The sequence below is a fragment of the Phyllobates terribilis genome, unplaced genomic scaffold (assembly GCF_046119375.1).
Source record: "Phyllobates terribilis strain yellow unplaced genomic scaffold, ASM4611937v1 Scaffold_1__5_contigs__length_1240528914, whole genome shotgun sequence".
Lineage (NCBI taxonomy): Eukaryota > Metazoa > Chordata > Amphibia > Anura > Dendrobatidae > Phyllobates > Phyllobates terribilis.
Window position 1 is genome coordinate 1067407388 of NW_027362761.1, and position 20744 is coordinate 1067428131.

General features: G+C 42.9%; 1 protein-coding gene across 6 annotated transcripts in view; it reads left to right on the plus strand.

Moving 5' to 3' along the window:
• The window catches only part of LOC141159456 (uncharacterized), a 511885-nt gene that overhangs the window by 317301 nt on the left and 173840 nt on the right, over window positions 1-20744 (plus strand). For all 6 annotated transcript variants that reach the window (XM_073645460.1, XM_073645463.1, XM_073645461.1 and 3 more), the window contains one exon: window positions 2147-2224. In XM_073645460.1, coding sequence (XP_073501561.1) covers window positions 2147-2224 — 78 coding nt within the window. The remainder of the gene's footprint in view (window positions 1-2146; window positions 2225-20744) is intronic.

Here is a 20744-nt window from a genome sequence, read left to right on the forward strand (position 1 = left end):
ATTCATCAAGTTTCCGTGCAAATTACATCTGATTACTGGGGGTCAAAGCAGAAGAACGCTCTGTGATCAGCTTATTTCCTGGGATAGCAGCTTTTAAAGGGGTTGGCTTAACATACAGAACCTAAAATAAAAACAAAATGAGCAATTACCGTGTAGTAAGTAAATGAATAAATAGTAATAGTATATGTAAATAACATCGGGTGCTCAATTAGGACTGCTTTGATCAAAAAAGCATAAAAGCCATCCCACCACGACAAGGCGTACCCAATCGGGACGGTCCCTAGCTCTTGTAGTTCACCTCACTAAGTGTCAGCAGACATTAAAATAGATAAGGGCAGAACAGGACCTGGGTCCCGACTGTTCAGACACCTGCCCGTGGTTGACTTAACATCATGCATAGTTAAAATTGCAATGTTCTTGTAAAAACAAGCAATTTTGCAATTTTCTTCTTTATTAAAAATCCAATTTGTTCTCAACAACTATTGTGTTCTTCTTGTTGCCTAACTTCCTGGCCAACTCTGTAAGCTATCAAAGGCGGCTAGTCTCCTATGCAAGGAAAACAGTGCTTACAAGCTCTTTGCTATAGAGGTTGTAAGCACTGCTCCACAAATGGCCTGGTCCGGGCGTCTTCGGTGCCATTGCACTCCTCCTGCAGGGGCAAAGCTGCCTGTGCTTGCAGCATCTGTGACCGCCCATGTATGACACTGCTGGACCGAGACAAACCTTTTTAATAAAAATACATTGTTCAATGTGGATAACCCATATACAGTAAGCGTCTTGACAATTGTGCCTCAATTTCCAGCTCTATGGTTGCAAATCAGCAGAAACACTTCTGATCATTTCAAGCATGTTACTCCAAACACCTGTCTATTAAAATGTTACGTTTAATGTCTGGCAAATTAAAGGGAACCTGACAGCTTCCCCATGCCCCACAAACTGGCCCTATATCATTATTCCACTCTTTATACTGCTTCCAACAAGCCCTTTTCTTTTCTGTTTAATTAATTTCCAAAAAATGTTTTATATAATTTGGATAGACATATGCAATCCAGTGGGGGACTACTCAAGGAGGTGTTTTCTTCCCCCAGACTAATCGTCCCGCTAAGTATGTTTTCACCTCCTTGTGAATAACATGATTGAGAAGAAAGACATTAATGCTGACTCTTTGCAAATCTTTGCCTCCCTGACAAAGCGCAGTGAAGCTGAGTGCACGGACCCCGGCTTCATGGGGGCACTGCACATAACCAGGGAGGTAGCAGTGAAGCAAGACTCAGCCTATTGTTACCACCGGCTGTGCAAATCTCTAGAGAGGTGACAACATGATTAGTGGGAAGATTAATCTGGGAGAAGAAAACGTCCCCCTCGGCTAGCCGCTCACTGATTTGCATTTTCCTGGCCAAATTAAACAAATGATTTCATGGAAATTAATTAATCAATAAAGAAAATAAAATGGCCCGTTCGAAGCGAGATAAAGATATGGGGCCAGTTTTTAGGACATGGGGAAGCTGTCAGGTTTCCTTTAATGAGTAAACCCTGATTGCGGCAATATGCCACTTTCTGGGCTGCTTGCTGTAGTTTTAATAAAATCAATATTTATCAGCAGGAGATTATCACTAGAGGACTACTAAACCTGCTGTCATGTAGTCCTCCATATTCATAAGCTGTGTATAAACCTTCCCCCACCACTGATGGGCAGCTTTCTGCCTATGCACAGTGTACACACGGTAAGCTAACAATCAGTGGTGTGGGCGGGGTTACACGGAGCTCAGCATTCAGAGAACTGATAGATCTGCAGCAGAGAATACAGGGATTTTTCGAAAAATACAGCACACAGCCCAGTACGTGACATCGCTGGAATCAGGGTCTCTACCCCTAGATCATACTAAAATGAAACAGTGCCCCAGGTAAAATGAAAACAGCATATACTCTTGGACTGGCAATGTTCCAGCGATATCGGTGCTGTGTCTGCAGGGGCTCATGGAGCTGGTCCAGGAGGTGAGTATATGCTATTTTTGTTTTATATGGGGAACTGCCTCATTTAATAAAAGCTTTTCCTAGTTGTGGATTATGCCTTGAAATATAATATTTTATTCTATGTAAAATATATCATTTTGACAACATTTTATATTAATGTTTCCCTCTGCAGGGGTCTGTTACTGTTTTCATCATGGCCTTCAGAGAAATTAGAACTTCTTGTTCACTGTGGTCTTCAAAGAAGCTACAGGTCAGAAATGATAAAATATCTCTTATAGTCCGTTTGTTTATTTTTGACATTGTTCTTATAAGAAGATTGTGGGTCTCGCTTACTGAAATGGTCGTCTGGTTTCCTTGCTCATAACAGCTAAACAACTTTTCATCTTTTCTATATGACTAGAAAATAAAAGATGGACCACATTGATTTCTGCAGGCAACAAAGCAACTTTTTATTTTTTCTTAAAGGGAACCTGACAGCTGATACATGCTGTATGATTCAGACACTTGCTTCATGGTTTTGTCAGATATGTTTGACTCTGAAAAAAAACAAAAAAACTTTAAAAGCCGCCGGGGATCGAGCCGCCCGGTAGATTAATCAGACAGGCAGGTCCCAGGCGCCTTCTCACTGCCCGTTGCCTTGGAGTGACAAGTCTCTACCTGGGTGCGTGCGTAGGGAGAGACCTGTCAGTCACTGGCAGTGGGTGGGGAGCAAACACCGGGGATCCGCCTTTCCAACTAGTTTCCCATGTGGCTCAATTCCCATCTGTTTTTAAAGTATGTTTTTGTTCTGAAAAGCAGCAGAGTTTCAGAGTCAAACATACATGGCTGAGATCATACAGCCCAAGCCCATGGATCAGTCAGCAATGCGTGTATCAGCTGTCAGGTTACCTTTAAACAAAACCTGACCTCAGCTTGCATTGTGATAATGTGTAATTACCATAGCTAAACACTTCACCAGCTACAATGTGATTTTCTTGTTTTTTTTTTTTTTGGGGATATTCTATCTCTCAATGTTAAAATTAACCTACCCTTAAAATTATAGACTGTTCATGTCTTTGTCAGTGGGCAAACTTACAAAAACAGCAAGGGATCAAATACTTATTTCCCCCACTGTATGTACGTCTACGTACACCTCCATGGGTTTAATTGATGTCTGTTCAGTGCTGAAATGTCCGAGTTATAAGCAGATTTGAATAGATGTCAATGAATCCCATAGGGTGGGTGCTAGGTGGGGATTAATACAGAAGATTGATGCATTCGCCGGGAATTGCCCACCATCGGTGCACTCACAGTTTCATTTGCATAAAGATTCAAAGTTGATTTTTTTCAGCAAAGGAAAATCCATTTGTGGCCAAGAAGGTGTGTTGGGACTTGTCTTCAGCTCTACTTAGCTATGTAATTAGTTTGTTGACTCTAATATGTTTCCCTTACAAAATAGAAAAGATCTAAGATACAGTCACTAAAAAGGTATTACAGTTCCAAACTGTTATAATATAGTTTGAAGGGGTTGTCCTTTGCTTGGACCACCCATTCTTAAAAAGTATCTTCACCTTTTTGCTGAGCTGTGAGAGGCACATATAGCTCAGGAGGCAGGTGCAAAAAGCTCATGGCCCAGCTCACACACAGAGCTGGTATGAATTCCTTAGAAAGCATAAGCTTTGTAGGCTCTGCTTTCTATTGAACGCATACTCCGGGCTGCGTGTGCCTGTCTTTTGAGCTGCACTTCTTGCACTTCTTGGGGGTTTTGAACGATCGGAGGGGAGGGGGGGAGCAAAATAAAATATGTGAAACATAAGAAAGGTTTAGGCTAAGTGCCCACGATGCAGAAATGCTGCATATTTTTTCCGCTTCTCCCTGGCAGGAAAAACGCATGCGGTTTTTACATGCGTTTTTCCCGCCAGGTAGAAGCGTTTGTCAAGTGTTTTTGCATGCATTTCTGCATGCGGGTTATCAAGCGCTTTTCCAAGCGATTTTAGCATCACTGCATGGATTTATATAGTTTGACCAAGTAATAGTTAAAAAAAAGAATAATAATGATAAAAAATAAAGATTATACTTACCTTCCAATAGCCCCCCGTATTTTCTCCCCTGCATCTGGTCTCTTGCACTGCTTGCAGTGGTGTGAAAGGACCTGCCATGACCTCATTTAGTCATGTGACAGGTCACACGACCGTCGACGTCAGCTGTCGCATGACCTGTCACATGACTAAATGACGTCATGGCAGGTCCTTTCACACCACCGCGACCCATACAAGAGACCAGACGCAGCGGAGAAAACACTGGGGGCCATCAGAAGGTGAGTATAATCTTCATTTTTTATTTTAAATTCTTTTTTAACAGGTACTATGGTACTCAGGTCTGGAGGAGAGTCTTCTCTTCTCCAAACCCGGGTACCGTCCGCACATTGAATCGCATAATATCCACTTGTGCACATGTGCTCACACGGATATTATGCGATTCAATGCAAGTCAATGGCGGCGATTACGCTGCATGTCTGCAAAATTAATGGACATGCTGCGTATTTTTCCACAATGATAATCTGCAGTGGAAATTTCCACAGCATGTGCACAGCACATGCGGATTATCATTGGGGACCATGGGGCACGTATTACCAAGCGTTTTTTAAGCGTTTTTGCTGCGGAAATTCCGTGGCAAAAACACTTGAAAAACGCATAGTGGGCACACAGCCTTAGTTACTGTTTAAATGCTGTAGTCCCAAGATTAAAATAAGAAAAGCTCATACTTACCTCCCGCATTAGTGACCTTCCAGCATAATAAATACAAATGGCACCATTACTAAGCACAGTACATAAATTCTTTATCAGAATGAAAGAGATTATAAAAATACATATGAGAGTCAAGTTTATTGCATTAATACAGTGCAGTAACTTGGCTCAGTGCAAAAATACAATTTCAGAATTGGGCACAGTATTCATCTACTGTGCTTAGTTCTAGTACTATATTTATTTACTGTGCTTGGTTCTGGTAATATATGGACTGTTCTTAGTTCTGGTGCTGTCTTTATTTATTGGGCTTAGCTCTGTGAGGGCTTAGTTATATACTGTACTCAGTCCTGGTACTGTATTTATGTACTGTGCTTAGTTCTGGTACTGTATTTATTTACAGTACCACAAGTGAGCACATTAACTAAATACAGTACATGAACTAAACCCAATATATAAAGAAAGTACCATAACTAAGCACAGTCCATATATTACCAGAACCAAGCACAGTAAATATAGTACTAGCACTAAGCACAGCAAGTACAGTGCCGCAATCAATAACCAAAACTAAGCTAAATACATAAACACAGTACCGGAACTACTGCTTCATATATACAGTATATAATACACACGTGGGGAGTGAATTTAGCACCAAATTATACAGAAAAGATGCAATTGTCATGGATAAGTAAATAGATGTAAATTACATTGGCAATTAGAAGCATTATTCAATTTTTAAAAACTGATGGACTTCCATGGAAGGACATCTTGTCTCATGTGACTGCTGCATTTTAATAGTCCATAATAGGGAACATTCAATTCATGGATAATAATTCGCTGTGACTTGAATTTCCCTGAAAAATCAGCGCGATTTGATGAATTTAAGTTTAGTCAAATCTGCTTATCTCTAGTCATTCTGTAAGTAATACTGGTGGGTTTGGACCCACTGTGCCATGGGCCGGTTTTACCCTTGAGAGGCGTGACTAGGTGTCTACCGGGTCTTCACTAAAGCCTCTGATGGTGAAGATAGGCTTAACTGCCGGTAGACACCGGGCACCACCCCAGGGCAGTCCCAGGACTGCAGAAGCTCACTTGAGGGTGAGAGGCGCAGGTACGAGGTACAGGAGAGTGAAGACAAAGATGTGGTCAAACAATCTGAGGTCAGGGCAGGCAGCACAGGTTCGATACACATAGCCAAGGTCAGGATCAAGAGAGGTCAAACAGGATGGGTAAACAAGCCAGGTCGATAACGGGAGACAGCATGCGTAAAAAAGGTGCTAGCAGGCTAGGAACCAACGTTCAGGCGAGAAATGGGGGGTGGAGTTGCCTGATATATCGTCTGCTGGCTGGAGAAGTAAATCTGTGAAGGACAGGGTGGAGACAAATTCCTGTGAGTATGGCAGCACTTAGATGGCATGTGAGTGGCCGGCGTAATACTGTAAACCTGTGTGTTCAACTAGTAGCCAAAATACGCAGAATGCCAGTGGTTAATAATTATTTTTTAAATTGAGTAATTACAGTAATAATATGGAAATGTTATTTCCTCTTTGGTTGTATTTCCCGCTAAGTCCAATTATGACTAAAGGTGAGGGTATTCCAAGAAGATAGGCTGACACTGACTTTCCAGACACCAAATATAAATGTGATTAAACGTAAAACTGAATGTAAACAGATCTGTTTTATCATGTTCGCATGCAATTTCTCTGCATTTGCCTATGATAGATACTGGTATAACCATCTGTTCGAGATCATCAATTGCGTGCAGATCTTGTGAATGGTTCTGATAATTCTCTAGGGTTTCTTCTGACTCCCTTTCACATTATAACTGTTACATAAAAACAATTATTACTGATGGGAAATTGGTATGAAACTCAGCACCAACAGAACCCAAGATATAAAACAAAAAATTTGATTTTTACATTAAAGGTACATTCTGACTTTGACTGTGTATATTGAGTAAATCTAAAATTTCTACAAACGTTCTTTTAATAATATATCATCAGTTTCTTGTTAATGTTTTTTTATATTTTGGTGGATTTTGACTATGCAGTGTAGAAAAAACTGTAGCTGGAAATCATTGGCAAGCTGCTGTTTACTGACCTTAAAGGGGTTGTCCGGTCAGAAGTGATAAGTCTGCAATCACTCTGTGTAACTGCAGACTTATGAATCCCCACAGCCCAGACACTGTGCGCTGCAGGGATTCGCCGGTATAAGTCCCGGGACCGGAGGCTATGTATGTGTTATACATACCCCCGGCCATTCAGTGCCGCCTCGCTCCATACACTAGTATTGAGCGAGGCCACGCCCTGTCTAGTGACGTGAACGGCAACCCGTTTAACGGCAACCCCCAGACAACCCCTTTAATTCACTATTATCTAACACATTAATACCAAATACAAGTATTTTATATCCATATCCTATTCTGTGAAAAAACACCAGTAGACTATATACATGGTAATAATCTAAGGTGCATGATGTGAATAAAATACAATTTAATATATTCAGATCAGTCACCAGCATTTAGGCGGCTTGTGGGCAGTTTCCAGTTACAAGATTTATTGCTTTGCCTTGAAAATTATAAACCAATATCAACCACTTAACAACCAGCGCCGTACATGTATGGTGATCGTCGGCAGCGGATGAATAGAGATGGCTCAGAAGCTGAGCCTTCCCCATCCCTGGCAATGATGGCTCATCTCTAAGAGCCACGAGTGGAGTCAGGGCAGGCAGAGGGGAATCACAGACAGGGAGGAGAAGACCTAGTGTATAGCCCAGGTCCTGTGCTGCAAAATCTAATTAGCAGAAAATGTAAAATGGTGATTAACGAAGAATGACAAAGCGGATTTCTTCACCAAAGTTATCAATGTAATCAGCGCCATTATAGCGATGGCTTTACTTTACGTAATCATGCTGACAAGTTCTCTTTAAAGGGCTTGTTCACTACTCTATAAACCCTTTCTCAATTTCTATATTCCCCGATATAAAATATAAACAGTCTGTAGTCACCTGCGGTGCCAACGCTATTTCAGAGATGTCGGTGCCAGATCTCCTATTACAATATTTCACGTGAGCCTTACAGCCAATCAATGACTGCTAATGGGCCGCTTCACTCTCACTGCCTTTGGACGTAACTGATATCCAGAGGAAGTCAGAGAGAAGCAGCAGCTCTTACTTCTTCTGGATTTTAGTTTAATTTGAAGTGACCTCTGATTGGCCGAAGGGCTTACGTGGCATAACAATGTCACGCAAGCCCCGGGAGACCCAGTGCCGACATTGCTGGAATGGTGCCAGAACCGGAGATGAGTACAGGCTGTTTTTATTTTACATGGGAGACTATAGTAATTTAGAAAGGATTATTTGAGTAGGGAACAACCCTTTTAAGGAGAACAAGCATTACCCCAAAATAGTGTTGTAAAAATCCAGCAGATTGGAGTTACAGGGCTCAAAATACCTGACAGAGACGGGAGTTATGTGAGACTTGTGATAAGGATGTAGGGAAATAGATTTTTTATTGGGTAGCAAAATCGGAAAAAAGAGGAAATCAGTATTAAATGGGAGTTGCTGGCTCGACAGACCTTGCATTTGAAATGGCATCCACCGAAGACTGGAAGAGCTTAGATACGCACAAATTGAAGCTCTGGTTTATAAATATGTGTTTATAGTCTGATACAGATGGCTATCCTAAAGAACGTCATCAGTATCTTGCGACAAGGCAACCCCTTTAAAGTCTCGAAAGAATAACTATCCCAAATACTGTGTGACAGGAATATGTATTTCATTAAAAAAATGCTTAAAGATTAATTTCATTTAAACAAGTGATGTCTGCCCGGACCCATTAGCGATCAGTTCCTTTAGATATATCTGTCATCTTCTTGTCTTGTTATTGATTGTGACTCTTAAGAGCATGAATTGATTCCACTTTAGAATACTTCTAGTAAAACTTATCAGTAAAATCTCATACTGTTATTAGTGTAACGCCTCATTGTCTACATTGTTAATCATGTCATTTGGTGATTATTCATTTGCCCTACTTCATCAACTGTCTGTAATCATTAACTTTATTGCTAAGTCTGTATGTTCTTCGCAATATTTGGGTACAATGGGTGCTGGGTGGACCATTATTCTCATTAATGATAATAAAATAAGTTACATTATAAAACAAGCCAATAGGGTTAATCTAGTAGTAGAAAAATATGGTTACTTTCTTCCAAAAGCAACATAACACCTGTCCATGGGTAGTGCCATGCCCCACTCCCATCCATGGAACAGAACTGTGATATCGGACAACCCATAAAATCCACTGGTATTATTTCAGGAAGAAAGTAGCCATGTTTTTCTAATCCTGCACAACCCTTTCAACCCTGTCTACCCTGATCAGGCACTAACTCCCCCCCACACTCTGCAATGCAACTACAGGGGGCATGATAGATAAGTATGGCAGCTGGGGGCCCACCGTAACTGTAAAAGGACGATCTATAAAAGTATAACATTAGTTAACCCATAAGGTAAAAGAGGTAGAGCAAGTAAAATTGAAACACCTAGATTGGCGTTTTTTCCAAATAAAATGGAATAAAACATGATAAAACTGTCCCTCATATGTTCTCCTAAATGATATTAGTAAAAGCTGACTCAGCGCAAAAAACAAGCACTCACAAAGGTTTATTAACAGAAAAATAAAAAGACGTCTTACATGTCTCAGTAAAATGGCAGCATAAACCCAAATTTTTTGCAGAGTTCAGAATTTTTTTTAACTACTAAAATATAATAAAAATATATACAAGTTTCCTGTCACTGTAATCATACTGACCTGGAGAATGTGGACAAGTCATTCTTATAGCACAATGAATGCCATAAAATCAAAGCCCAAAAAAATATTGGATTTTAATTTTTTTTTCCACCATTTTACCCAAACTGGATTTTGATTCTAGTTTTTTACTCTGTTATCTGGTAAAATTAATTGTTTAATTCAAAACTAAAAACATCCCACAAAAAAACAGTCAACAGAAAAATAAAGAAAAGTTATGGCTCTTGGAATAAAAGAGAAAAACCTCAAAGGCACACAAAAATGTAAATTGGACTGCTCCTGAAAAATTTGCAATGAATCTGTCAGTAAAATCAGGCTTCATAAACTGTATATATGGGTACGCAGGTGACCAGGAAGTTGAATAAAATGATACCTTGATATCTGCTATCCAATGTCTTCTTCCCGAGAAATCTACATTTGTCTGCATATACCAGGGGTCCTCAAACCTTTTAAACAGGGGGCCAGTTCACGGTCCCTCAGACCATTGGAGGGCCGGAATATAGTTTTTAAAAAAAACTATGAACAAATTCCTATGCACACTGCACATATCTTATTTTGAAGTAAAAAAACAATACAGGAACAAATACAATATTTAAAATGAAGAACAAGTAAAGTTAAATCAACCGGTATTTCAATAGGCAGCATAGGTCCCCAATAGGCAGCATAGGTCCCCAATAGGCAGGTAAATGTCCCCAATAGGTAGGTAAATGTCCCCAATAGGCTGCATAGGTCCTCAATGGGGAGGTAAATGTCCCCAATAGGCAGCATAGATTCTCAATGGGCAGGTAAATGTCCCCAATAGGCAGCATAGGTCCTCAATAGGCAGGCTGTTCCCCCATTAAAATGCCCCATGCAGGCTGTTCCCCCTTATAATGCCCCATGCAGGCTGTTCCCCCCTTATAATGCCCCATGCTGGCTGTTCCCTCCTTATAATGCCCCATGCAGGCTGTTCCCCCCTTATAATACCCCATGCAGGATGTCCCTTTCTCCCACCATATAATGCCCCATGCAAGATATCACTCCCCTGTCTTTATAATGCCCCATGCAGTATGTCACCCTCCATATAATGCCCCATGCAGGATATCACTCCCCTGTCTTTATAATGCCCCATTCAGGATGTCACCCCCCATATAATGCCCCATGCTGGATGTCACCCCCCATATAATGCCCCATGCAGCATGCCACCTCCCCATATAATGCCCCATTCAGGATGTTACCCCCCCATATAATGCCCCATGCAGGATATCACTCCCCTGTCTTTATAATGCCCCATTCAGGATGTCACCCCCCCATATAATGCCCCATGCAGCATGCCACCTCCCCATATAATGCCCCATTCAGGATGTTACCCCCCCATATAATGCCCCATGCAGGATATCACTCCCCTGTCTTTATAATGCCCCATTCAGGATGTCACCCCCCCATATAATGCCCCATGCTGGATGTCACCCCCCATATAATGCCCCATTCAGGATGAACCCCCCTCATATAATGCCCCATGCAGGATATCACTCTCCTGTCGTAATAATGCCCCATTCAGGATGTCACCCCCCATATAATGCCCCATGCTGGATGTCACCCCCCATATAATGCCCCATTCAGGATGAACCCCCCCATATAATGCCCCATGCAGGATATCACTCTCCTGTCGTAATAATGCTCCATTCAGGATGTCACCCCCCCATATAATGCCCCATGTAGGATATCACTCCCCCATATAATGCCCCATGTAGCATGTCACTCCCCCATATAATGCCCCATGCAGGATGTCACCCCTAATATTATGTCCCATGCCTCCATACATTAAAAAAAAAAATTACTCACTCCTCCTCACCTGCTGCCGCTGCTCGGGTCCGGACTCCAGCGTCGCCGGCGTCTTCCCGCTCTGCGCTGCCTGTGACTGCTCAGGGGAAGGCGCGGTGGAAAGACATCACCTCTGACCTGAGACGTCACAGGGAGCGCAGACCAGGAAGACAGCGGATCTGCAGAGGCATGGGGAGAAGTGCTGACACCGCTCTTCACAGCCCACAGCCCGGCGGGCCGGAGAAAAATCCTCTGCGAGCCGCATGTGGCCCGCGGGCCGTAGTTTGAGGACCCCTGGCATATACTGTACACACTAAATATACATATACACATGCATATTCACATAAGGCACACATATACACACACATAAATAAAAAATATGCACATCCATATACAGTGCTCATACATTTGCACATTATGCACACATAGCACTGGCATATACATAGTACACAAATACACACAAGCATATATAAAATACGCACATATACATAACACATGCATATCTTGATTATGCACAAATATACACATTGCTCAAACATTTGCACAAGATTTTTTGTGTGTTCTCCTTCCCACATTTATTGCTGTACCTTTTTAATTTTATATAAACATCTATATTAGAGGTCTTTTTTTCTGTGAGACAAGCTGCAGTTTCTTTAGGTTCCATGCACATATTAAGTGTTACATTTATTTTAACTTTTAATATGGATTAAATGTGGAAAAAATCAATTGCACCAGATTTATTTATTTATATCATTTAGTACTCAGCATAAAGAATGAGTTTCATGTATTGGGATGCTATGATTACAAGGATATGAAATTTATCAATGTTTTTTACTGGTTTATGATGTTTGTTTAAAAAAGTGTATTCCAAAAATGTGATTACTGTAATTGATTAGCGTTATTATTTTCTCTGACATTTGCTTTTTTATATATATTTTTAGCACATATTATGCTTCTATATAAAGATATATCTGTATATAACTACAAAGAAGAAGAATACTATTTATATTTTTTGGCAGAGTAAATTCTCTCATACATAATAGTGCAGCCTGTGGTTCACTGTTTCTGACTTCCAAACCAGCGGTCCTGACAAAGATGACAGGTTCTAATAAGGCTATGTGCCCACGATGCAGAAATGAAGCAGAAAATTTCTGCAGCATTTCTGCATCTCCCTGGCAGAAAAAACGCATGCAGATTGTGCATGCGTTTTTCCTGCAGAATACATGCGGATTCACATGCGCACCCACATGCGTTAACGCATGTGTTTCCGCATGCGGACTGACAAGCACTTTCCAAGCGATTTTAGCATCACTTGGAAAGTGCTTGACAACTAGGTCACACTATATAAATCCATGCAAAAGGCATGGATTTACAGTTATATGAAAAAAGTTTGGGCACCCCTATTAATCTTAAGCTTAATGTTTTATAAAAATTGGTGTTTTTGCAACAGCTATTTCAGTTTGATATATGGAATAACTGTTGGACACAGTAATGTTTCTGCCTTGAAATGAGGTTTATTGTACTAACAGAAAATGTGCAATCTGCATTCAAACAAAATTTGACAGGTGCATAAGTATGGGCACCCCTATCATTTTCTTGTTTTAAATACTCCTACCTACTTTTTACTGACTTACTAAAGCACTTTTTTTGGTTTTGTAACCTCATTGAGCTTTGAACTTCATAGCCAGGTGTATGCAATCATGAGAAAAGCTACTTAAAGTGGCCACTTGCAAGTTGTTCTCCTGTTTGAATCTCCTCTGAAGAGTGGCATCATGGGCTCCTCAAAACAACTGTCAAATGATCTGAAAACAAAGATTATTCAACATAGTTGTTCAGGGGAAGGATACAAAAAGCTGTCTCAGAGATTAAACCTGTCAGTTTCCACCGTGAGGAACATAGTAAGGAAATGGAAGAACACAGGGACAGTGCTTGTTAAGGCCAGAAGTGGCAGGCCAAGAAAAACATCAGAAAGGCAGAGAAGAAGAATGGTGAGATCAGTCAAGGACAATCCTCAGACCACCTCCAGAGAGCTGCAGCATCAACTTGCTGCAGATGGTGTCACTGTGCATCGGTCAACTATACAACGCACTTTACACAAGGAGAAGCTGTATGGGAGAGTGATGCGAAAGAAGCCGTTTCTGCAAACACGCCACAAACAGTCGGCTGAGGTATGCAAAAGCACATTTGGAGAAGCCAATTTCTTTTTGGAAGAAGGTCCTGTGGACTGATGAAACCAAGATTGAGTTGTTTGGTCATACAAAAAGGCGTTATGCATGGCGGCAAAAAAACACAGCATTCCAAGAAAAACACTTGCTACCCACAGTAAAATTTGGTGGAGGTTCCATCATGCTTTGGGGCTGTGTGGCCAATTCCGGCACCGGGAATCTTATTAAAGTTGAGGGACGCATGGATTCCACTCAGTATCAGCAGATTCTTGACAATAATGTTCAAGAATCAGTGATAAAGTTGAAGTTACGCAGGGGATGGATCTTTCAGCAAGACAATGATCCAAAACACCGCTCCAAATCTACTCAGGCATTCATGCAGAGGAACAATTACAATGTTCGGGAATGGTCATCCCAGTCCCCAGACCTGAATATCATTGAACATCTGTGGGATCATTTGAAGAGGGCTGTCCATGCTCGGCGACCATCAAACTTTACTGAACTGGAATTGTTTTGTAAAGAGGAATGGTCAAAAATACCTTAATCCAGGATCTCATTAAAAGCTACAGGAAGCGACTAGAGGCTGTTATTTTTGCAAAAGGAGGATCTACTAAATATTAATGTCACTTTTCTGGTGAGGTGCCCATACTTATGCACCTGTCAAATTTTGTTTGAATGCAGATTGCACATTTTCTGTTAGTACAATAAACCTCATTTCAAGGCAGAAACATTACTGTGTCCAACAGTTATTACATATATCAAACTGAAATAGCTGTTGCAAAAACACCAATTTTTATAAAGCATTAAGCTTAAGATTAATAGGGGTGCCCAAACTTTTTCATATAACTGTATATAGTGTGACCGTAAAAATAAAAAAATAAAGCTATACTTACCTCCGATGCCCCGCCGCGTGTGCTGTCGCGCTCGTCCTGGCTTCTTCCCGGTTGCCGGCATCTCGCGAGACAGCCTGCGGTCACATGACCGCGACGTCATCTCAGGTCCTGGAAGGAGAAGCGCTGCAGGGGCCGCCGGACAGGTGAATATAAACTCTATTTATTATTTTATTCTTTTTTTCACAGGTACAATGGTACCCAGGTCTGGATGAGAGTCTTCTCTCCTCCAGAACTGGGTACCATCCGCACATAGAGACGCATATAATCCGCTTGTACAAATGTACAGACACGGATTCTATGCGTCTCAATGCAAGTCAATGGCGGCGCTTCCGCAAAATTAATGAACATGCTGCGGATTTATTTGCGCTGCAGAAACGCTGCGGAAAAATCCGCAGCATGAGCATTGACATTGCGGAATGCCATTGGGGACCATGGGGTGCGGATTACCATGCGTTTTTGATGCGTTTCCGCTGCGGAAATTCCGCAGCGGAAACGCATGTAAAACGCATCGTGGGCACGCAGCCTAAAAAGTGGAGACTTATTATATGAAGGCATCCACTGTATATAGTCAGATGTCATTGGAGGTCCATCCTCCAGTGACCTTTTTCCTCAGAAGAGAATCTACCCAGAAACAGGAGAAAACAGAGAACATCACGCGTCCCGGCGCGCTATGGGTCCCGTGAGTGGAGGAGAGCGGTGCCAGCGCCCCCCCTCCACTTGCTCAGCCGGCACAATACTTACCTCTCCCCGTGCCTCCGCAGATCTGCTGTCTTCCTGCTGTGTGCTCCCTGTGACGTCTGAGGTCAGAGGGTGCGGTGACATCTTTCCACTGCACCTTCCCCTGAGCTGTCACGGCGCAGAGCGGGAAGACGCCGGCGACGCTGAAGTCCGGACCTGAGCAATGGCAGCAGATGAGAAGGAGTGAGGTGAGTATTTGATTTTTTTTTTTTTAATGTATGGAAGCACGGGGCATTAAAACAGGGGGGGGGGGGTGACATCCTGCATAGGGCATTATATGGGGGGAATGACATCCTGCATGGGGCATTATATGGGGGGTAGTGACATACTGAATGGGGCATTATAAGGGAATGGGTGTGTGACATCCTGCATGGGGCATTATAAAGGGGGGGGGGTGACATCCTGCATGGGGCATTATAAGGGGGTGTGTGTGTGACATCCTGCATGGGGCATTATATGGGGGGGAAGTGACATCCTACATGGGGCATTATAAGAGGGGGTGACATCCTGCATGGGGTATTATAAGGGGGGGTGATATAATGCATGGGGTATTATAAGGGGGGTGACATCCTGAATGGGGCATTATATGGGGGGAGTGACATCCTGCATGGGGCATTATATGGGGGAAAAAGTGACATCCTGCATGGGGCATTATAATGGAGGGGGGGGTGACATCCTGCATGGGGTATGATAAGGGGGGTGACATAATGCATGGGGCATTATAAGGGGGGTGACATAATGCATGGGGCATTATATGGGGGGGGGGACAGCCTGCATGGGGCATTATAAGGGGGAACAGCCTGCGTGGGGCATTATAAGGGGGAACAGCCTGCGTGGGGCATTATGTGGGGGGAACAGCCTGTATGAGGCATTATGGGGGGGGCACAGCCTACATGGAACATTATGTGGGGGCACAGCCTGCATGGAGCATTATATGGGGGCCAGTATCCTGTATGGAGCGTTATATGGGGGCCAGTATCCTGTATGGAGCGTTATATGGGGGCCAGTATCCTGTATGGAGCATTTTATGGGGCCTGCGGTATCTGTGCATCATGAATCGTGGTATGTGTTGAAGGAACCCACTGAGACTCTTTCGCCCAGGGCCCACAAAAACCTCGAGCCGGCCCTGGCAGTACCTGTCAGCTGTAACCATCCTTGGAGTGGCAAAAGATCAGTATATTACAGAGGCTTTATTTTGTACGTGCAGGTAGTTGGCTGCTTACAGGAAAGTTTATGCATCTTATTAGTAGTATCATCTTTACCTACCTCAAAACAGCCCTGACTGTCTATGGTAACCCAAAAGTTAAAATACTAAATTTTTGGCTTCGGATTTATGTATGATTTTATAACTGATTGACCATAGTTTCTAGTTTATGAGAAAAGGAGCAATTGACAAGTTTGGCTAGCTGAAGGAAATAACTAAATAAACCAAAGTAAATACATAGAACTCGATTCATCAAAGCAATTTTTGGCAGAATTCTGGAATAAGTGTATTTGAAAAGTCGCACAATTTTTGCTCAATTCGGAATTGCGCAAAAAAGTTATGACTTTTGGCGTTTTCACATTTTCACACCAGTTATTCTCAGCTCTGCCAAAGTTAATTCATGACAAGCTTTGTCATTTCTTAAAGTGAACCTGACACCTGATGAATGCTGCCCAAACCATGGCATGTATCAGGTACTGGCTGTACGATCTCAGCCATGTATAATTTTAATAGCCCCAGGGGACAGAGCTGCATAATAGACTAGTTGTACAGGTGGGTCCCTGGTGACTTATCCTCGCCTGCTGCCCTGGATTGACAGGTCTCTGGTTAAATGCACATATAGGAAGATACATGTCAATGCAGGGCAGCGGGTGGGGAGAAACCACTGGAGAACCTTTCTGACTAGTCTATATCTCGGCTCAGTCACTGGCAGCTATTAGAAGTATATGTTCTCTGGAAAGCCGCAGCGTTTCAAAGTCATTTGTACATGGCTGAGATCGTACAGCCAGTGCCTCATATATACTGACCAATCCGTGGGCAGTTTGTATCAGCTGTCAGCTTCACTTTAAGACTTGTGGTCAGGTGCACAGCCCTCAACAGGCACTCCTGATTGATGAAGAGTCATTAGCCTCTTAATGAATCAAGAGCGTCTGGGCCCAACATGCACCCTCATCAAGTTCAGGGAAAAAATCTCCTGTCTTGATGAATTGAGGTCATAGTGATGCCAGTGTTAAGCTACTACCATCACACTTGCTGCATGCTTATTTAAGAAGGTGCGACATAAGAGACAAGAATTCCCAGCGCTGTGCGGCATTTGTGCAAGAAGACTGCTATCTATAGTCCAAATGAGACCCTGTGGAACCAACCAGAAGAGGGAGAATTTCATAGAGAAAGAGTTCCCTGATCTAAAAGGCGAGCTTGCCAAAATGTGAGATTTGACACCAAGTGAAGGAACGGGCAGGACATGTATCAAGGAAGATCCTGAGGCTGAGGTGACAGGCAGCAACAGAAGGGCCGAGGCAGTGGGCTGTGGCACGTCTTTAAGCAAAACCAAGGCGATGTCAAGTGAGGTCCGGAATCCAGATGACGCCACTCAAGACCCGAAGATCCGATCCACGCCAGGCAAATTCTGGAATCCAGACGCTGCTGGTCAAGATCCAAAATCCCAACCTGCACCGGACAAGACCTGGAGTCCAGACTAGACTACGCCCGTCAAGAGACAAGGCAGAGCCCTCATCTCACGGGGTACATGAGACATCTGCAATTGGTCAAGTACTGAAGATCCGGGAGAAGACTCTGCTCGGGGATGGATGCCTGCGGTGATGAACGGGAGGCGCGAGTTAACCGGGCCGTTGCTTCCAGCACTGACATACGGTACAGGGGTTGGTCTGGGCTAGTGCAACAGATGGGGGGATATTGAAGTGAAGGAGGCCCAACAAGCCATGTTAGACTTTGTCAGAAGGATTTGCGGCCTAGCGGGAAGAACCAGAGACCCCCCGTAATGCCTGTGTTAGAAGAAGCGATAATACAGTGACTTTCTCTAGTACCGGTATCATCCCCTTTGTCAGAAGAAATAAGAATGTATAACCAGGGACTGCTATAGTAGCAAAAGTGAACCGGAGGATTCTTTGTACATTTGTTATTGTATATTTCATGCTGTAATTATCCTGTTTAGCATTAATTGCCGTTGCTATAGTTACCACAATTCCCGCCATATCAGGGAAATAAATTCAGTGGTTACTTCTGCCTTGTACTTTGTCTGTGCATTGCATCCGGTTACCTGCTTACATTTGGCATAGTCGGCAGGATGCAACATTCCAGCACAGAAATGGTGGATCAGTCAGTAACCAAGCCCGCCGGGGGCACATTTCCCTGGTGGCTATGCTGAGGAATCTCGCGAAGATTATGGGAAGCAACCTTAAGTTGTGGGACTGGGTGGAGCGGCTGAAAAGCATGCTGCACATGTATGCTATGACCCCTACTGTACAGGCGCAGTTGGCCCAATTGACCCTGGACGGACAGGCATGACAAACAGTCATGTACAGACAGCCTAGGGACGGCAACACTGTAGATAAAGTAATTAGAATTTTAGAGGATATGTACGGTGACGCCACAGACCTAGGCAACTTATGTATGTGCTTATTCTGTTGAGTCCATTGGAGGACGAGACTGTAGCCCATTATGTTAACACCCTGCAGAAAGTGACGGCCCACATCACCAAGAAGACACAAAAGGGATAGTGAAGGCTGGGACCATTGGATGAAGTGCTGCAGGATCAACTGGTTGCTGGACTGAGAGACCCCTATCTAATCCAGGCCCTAAAAGAATGCCTACTCTCCAACCCCAGGATGAGCTTACTGGAAGTTGGGGCAGAGGCCCAAGTCCTGGAATGAAAAGCCCCTGTTCTGACAGGTGACTGCAAGGGCTGCCTAAATGTGGGAAAAACCCCAATACCAATTTAAAGACACATAGAGGTGGGCCTCAGTAACAACATGTTCCTATTAGAAAGGAGCGATTCTGCTATACAGTTATAGGGTATGCAGTGGGTACAACAGCTGCCTAAATTTGGGAAAAACCCCAATAACAATTTAAAGACACATAGAAGTGGGCCTCAGTAACGACATGTTCCCATTAGAATGGAGAGGGTCTGCTATCCAGTTTTAGGGTATGCAGTGAGTGCAAAAGCTGCCTAAATTTGGGAAGAACCACAATGCCAATGTAAAGACACATAGAGGTGGGCCTCAGTAACAAAATGTTCCCATTAGAAAGGAGCGGTTCTGCTATACAGTTATTGCATATGCAGTGAGTACAAGGGCTGCCTAAATTTGGGAAAAACCCCAATACCAATTTAAAGACACAGAGGTGGGCGTCAGTAACAAAATGTTCCCAATAGAAAGCAGAGGTTCTGCTACACAGTTATGGGGTATGAAAAAACCAGAGGACACACGAGTATAGTAGCAAAAAACAAAAAATATATTTATTAATAATACAAAAACATAGTAGTAGAAAGTATTACAGAGAAAAAGTAATAGGGCAAAAGGGATCTAAAAAAGCAGTGCCAGACCCCGTGACCCATGGCAGTAAGACTGCAAGGCAGTCCCAGGTAAAAAAGGCATCATTAAGTGTACATATATAAAGACCCTCCAAATGACAGTACATAGTAACCACGCATAATTATAATGGTTAACCCTTAATAGGGCACATGTCTAAGGAGGGCCATATAGTCCAAGAACACTCCCGGTGGTCATACATACAAATCATGCTTAATAGCAGTAATTGACCCTTATAAGAAACAAATCAAAGAGGGGTCATATAATGAGCACAAAGCTCAAAGAGTAGTAACTCTATATAGAGATAGTATGGATGACAGAGATCGAAGTCCTGACTACTATATACCCAGGAAGTGCCTAAAAGCACAGGGAATGCCAAAGAAGTAAAGAAAATAACTCACCCAGATGATAGACACCGGGCAACGGAGAGCCTGCAGACTGCCAGAGGGATCAAAGGGAGTACCAACAGATAGAGACGCGTTCCCATTAGAAAGGAGCAGTTCTGCTATACAATTATAGCGTATGCAGTGAGTACAACGGCTGCCTAAATTTGGGAAAAACCGCAATACCAATTTAAAGACACATAGAGGTGGGCTTCAGTAATGACATGTTCCCATTAGAAAGGAGCGGGTCTCCCGTACTGTTCTTGCATATGCAGTGACTTCAACAGCTGCCAAAACTTTGAACACACTCCAATGCCCCTTGAAAGAGACGTAGAGGAGGACCTCATGAAAAAAATGTTCCCATTATTAGGAAGTGGGTCTCCCATACTGTTATTGCCTATGCAGTGAATGCAAGCACTGCCAAAAATTTAGACACACTCCAATGCCCCTTGGAAGAGACATAGATATGGTAGATATGGTGGTGGAGGATAAGGAGGAGGACAAATAGACAAAATCAGGAAGCGTATACCCATGTCTGGGCGTGAAGAGGTGCATGGGAATAGACCTCCCCCCCAAAAAAAGACACTGAATTTGAGTTTATGTTACGCTGCTATCATTCAATGGTGTTGAGAAGTCTGGCCCAATCCAGCCCTTGTTCATTTTTATAAGAGTCAGCCTGTCAGCATTTTTAGTTGACAGGTGGATGGGCCTATCAGTTATAATTCCCC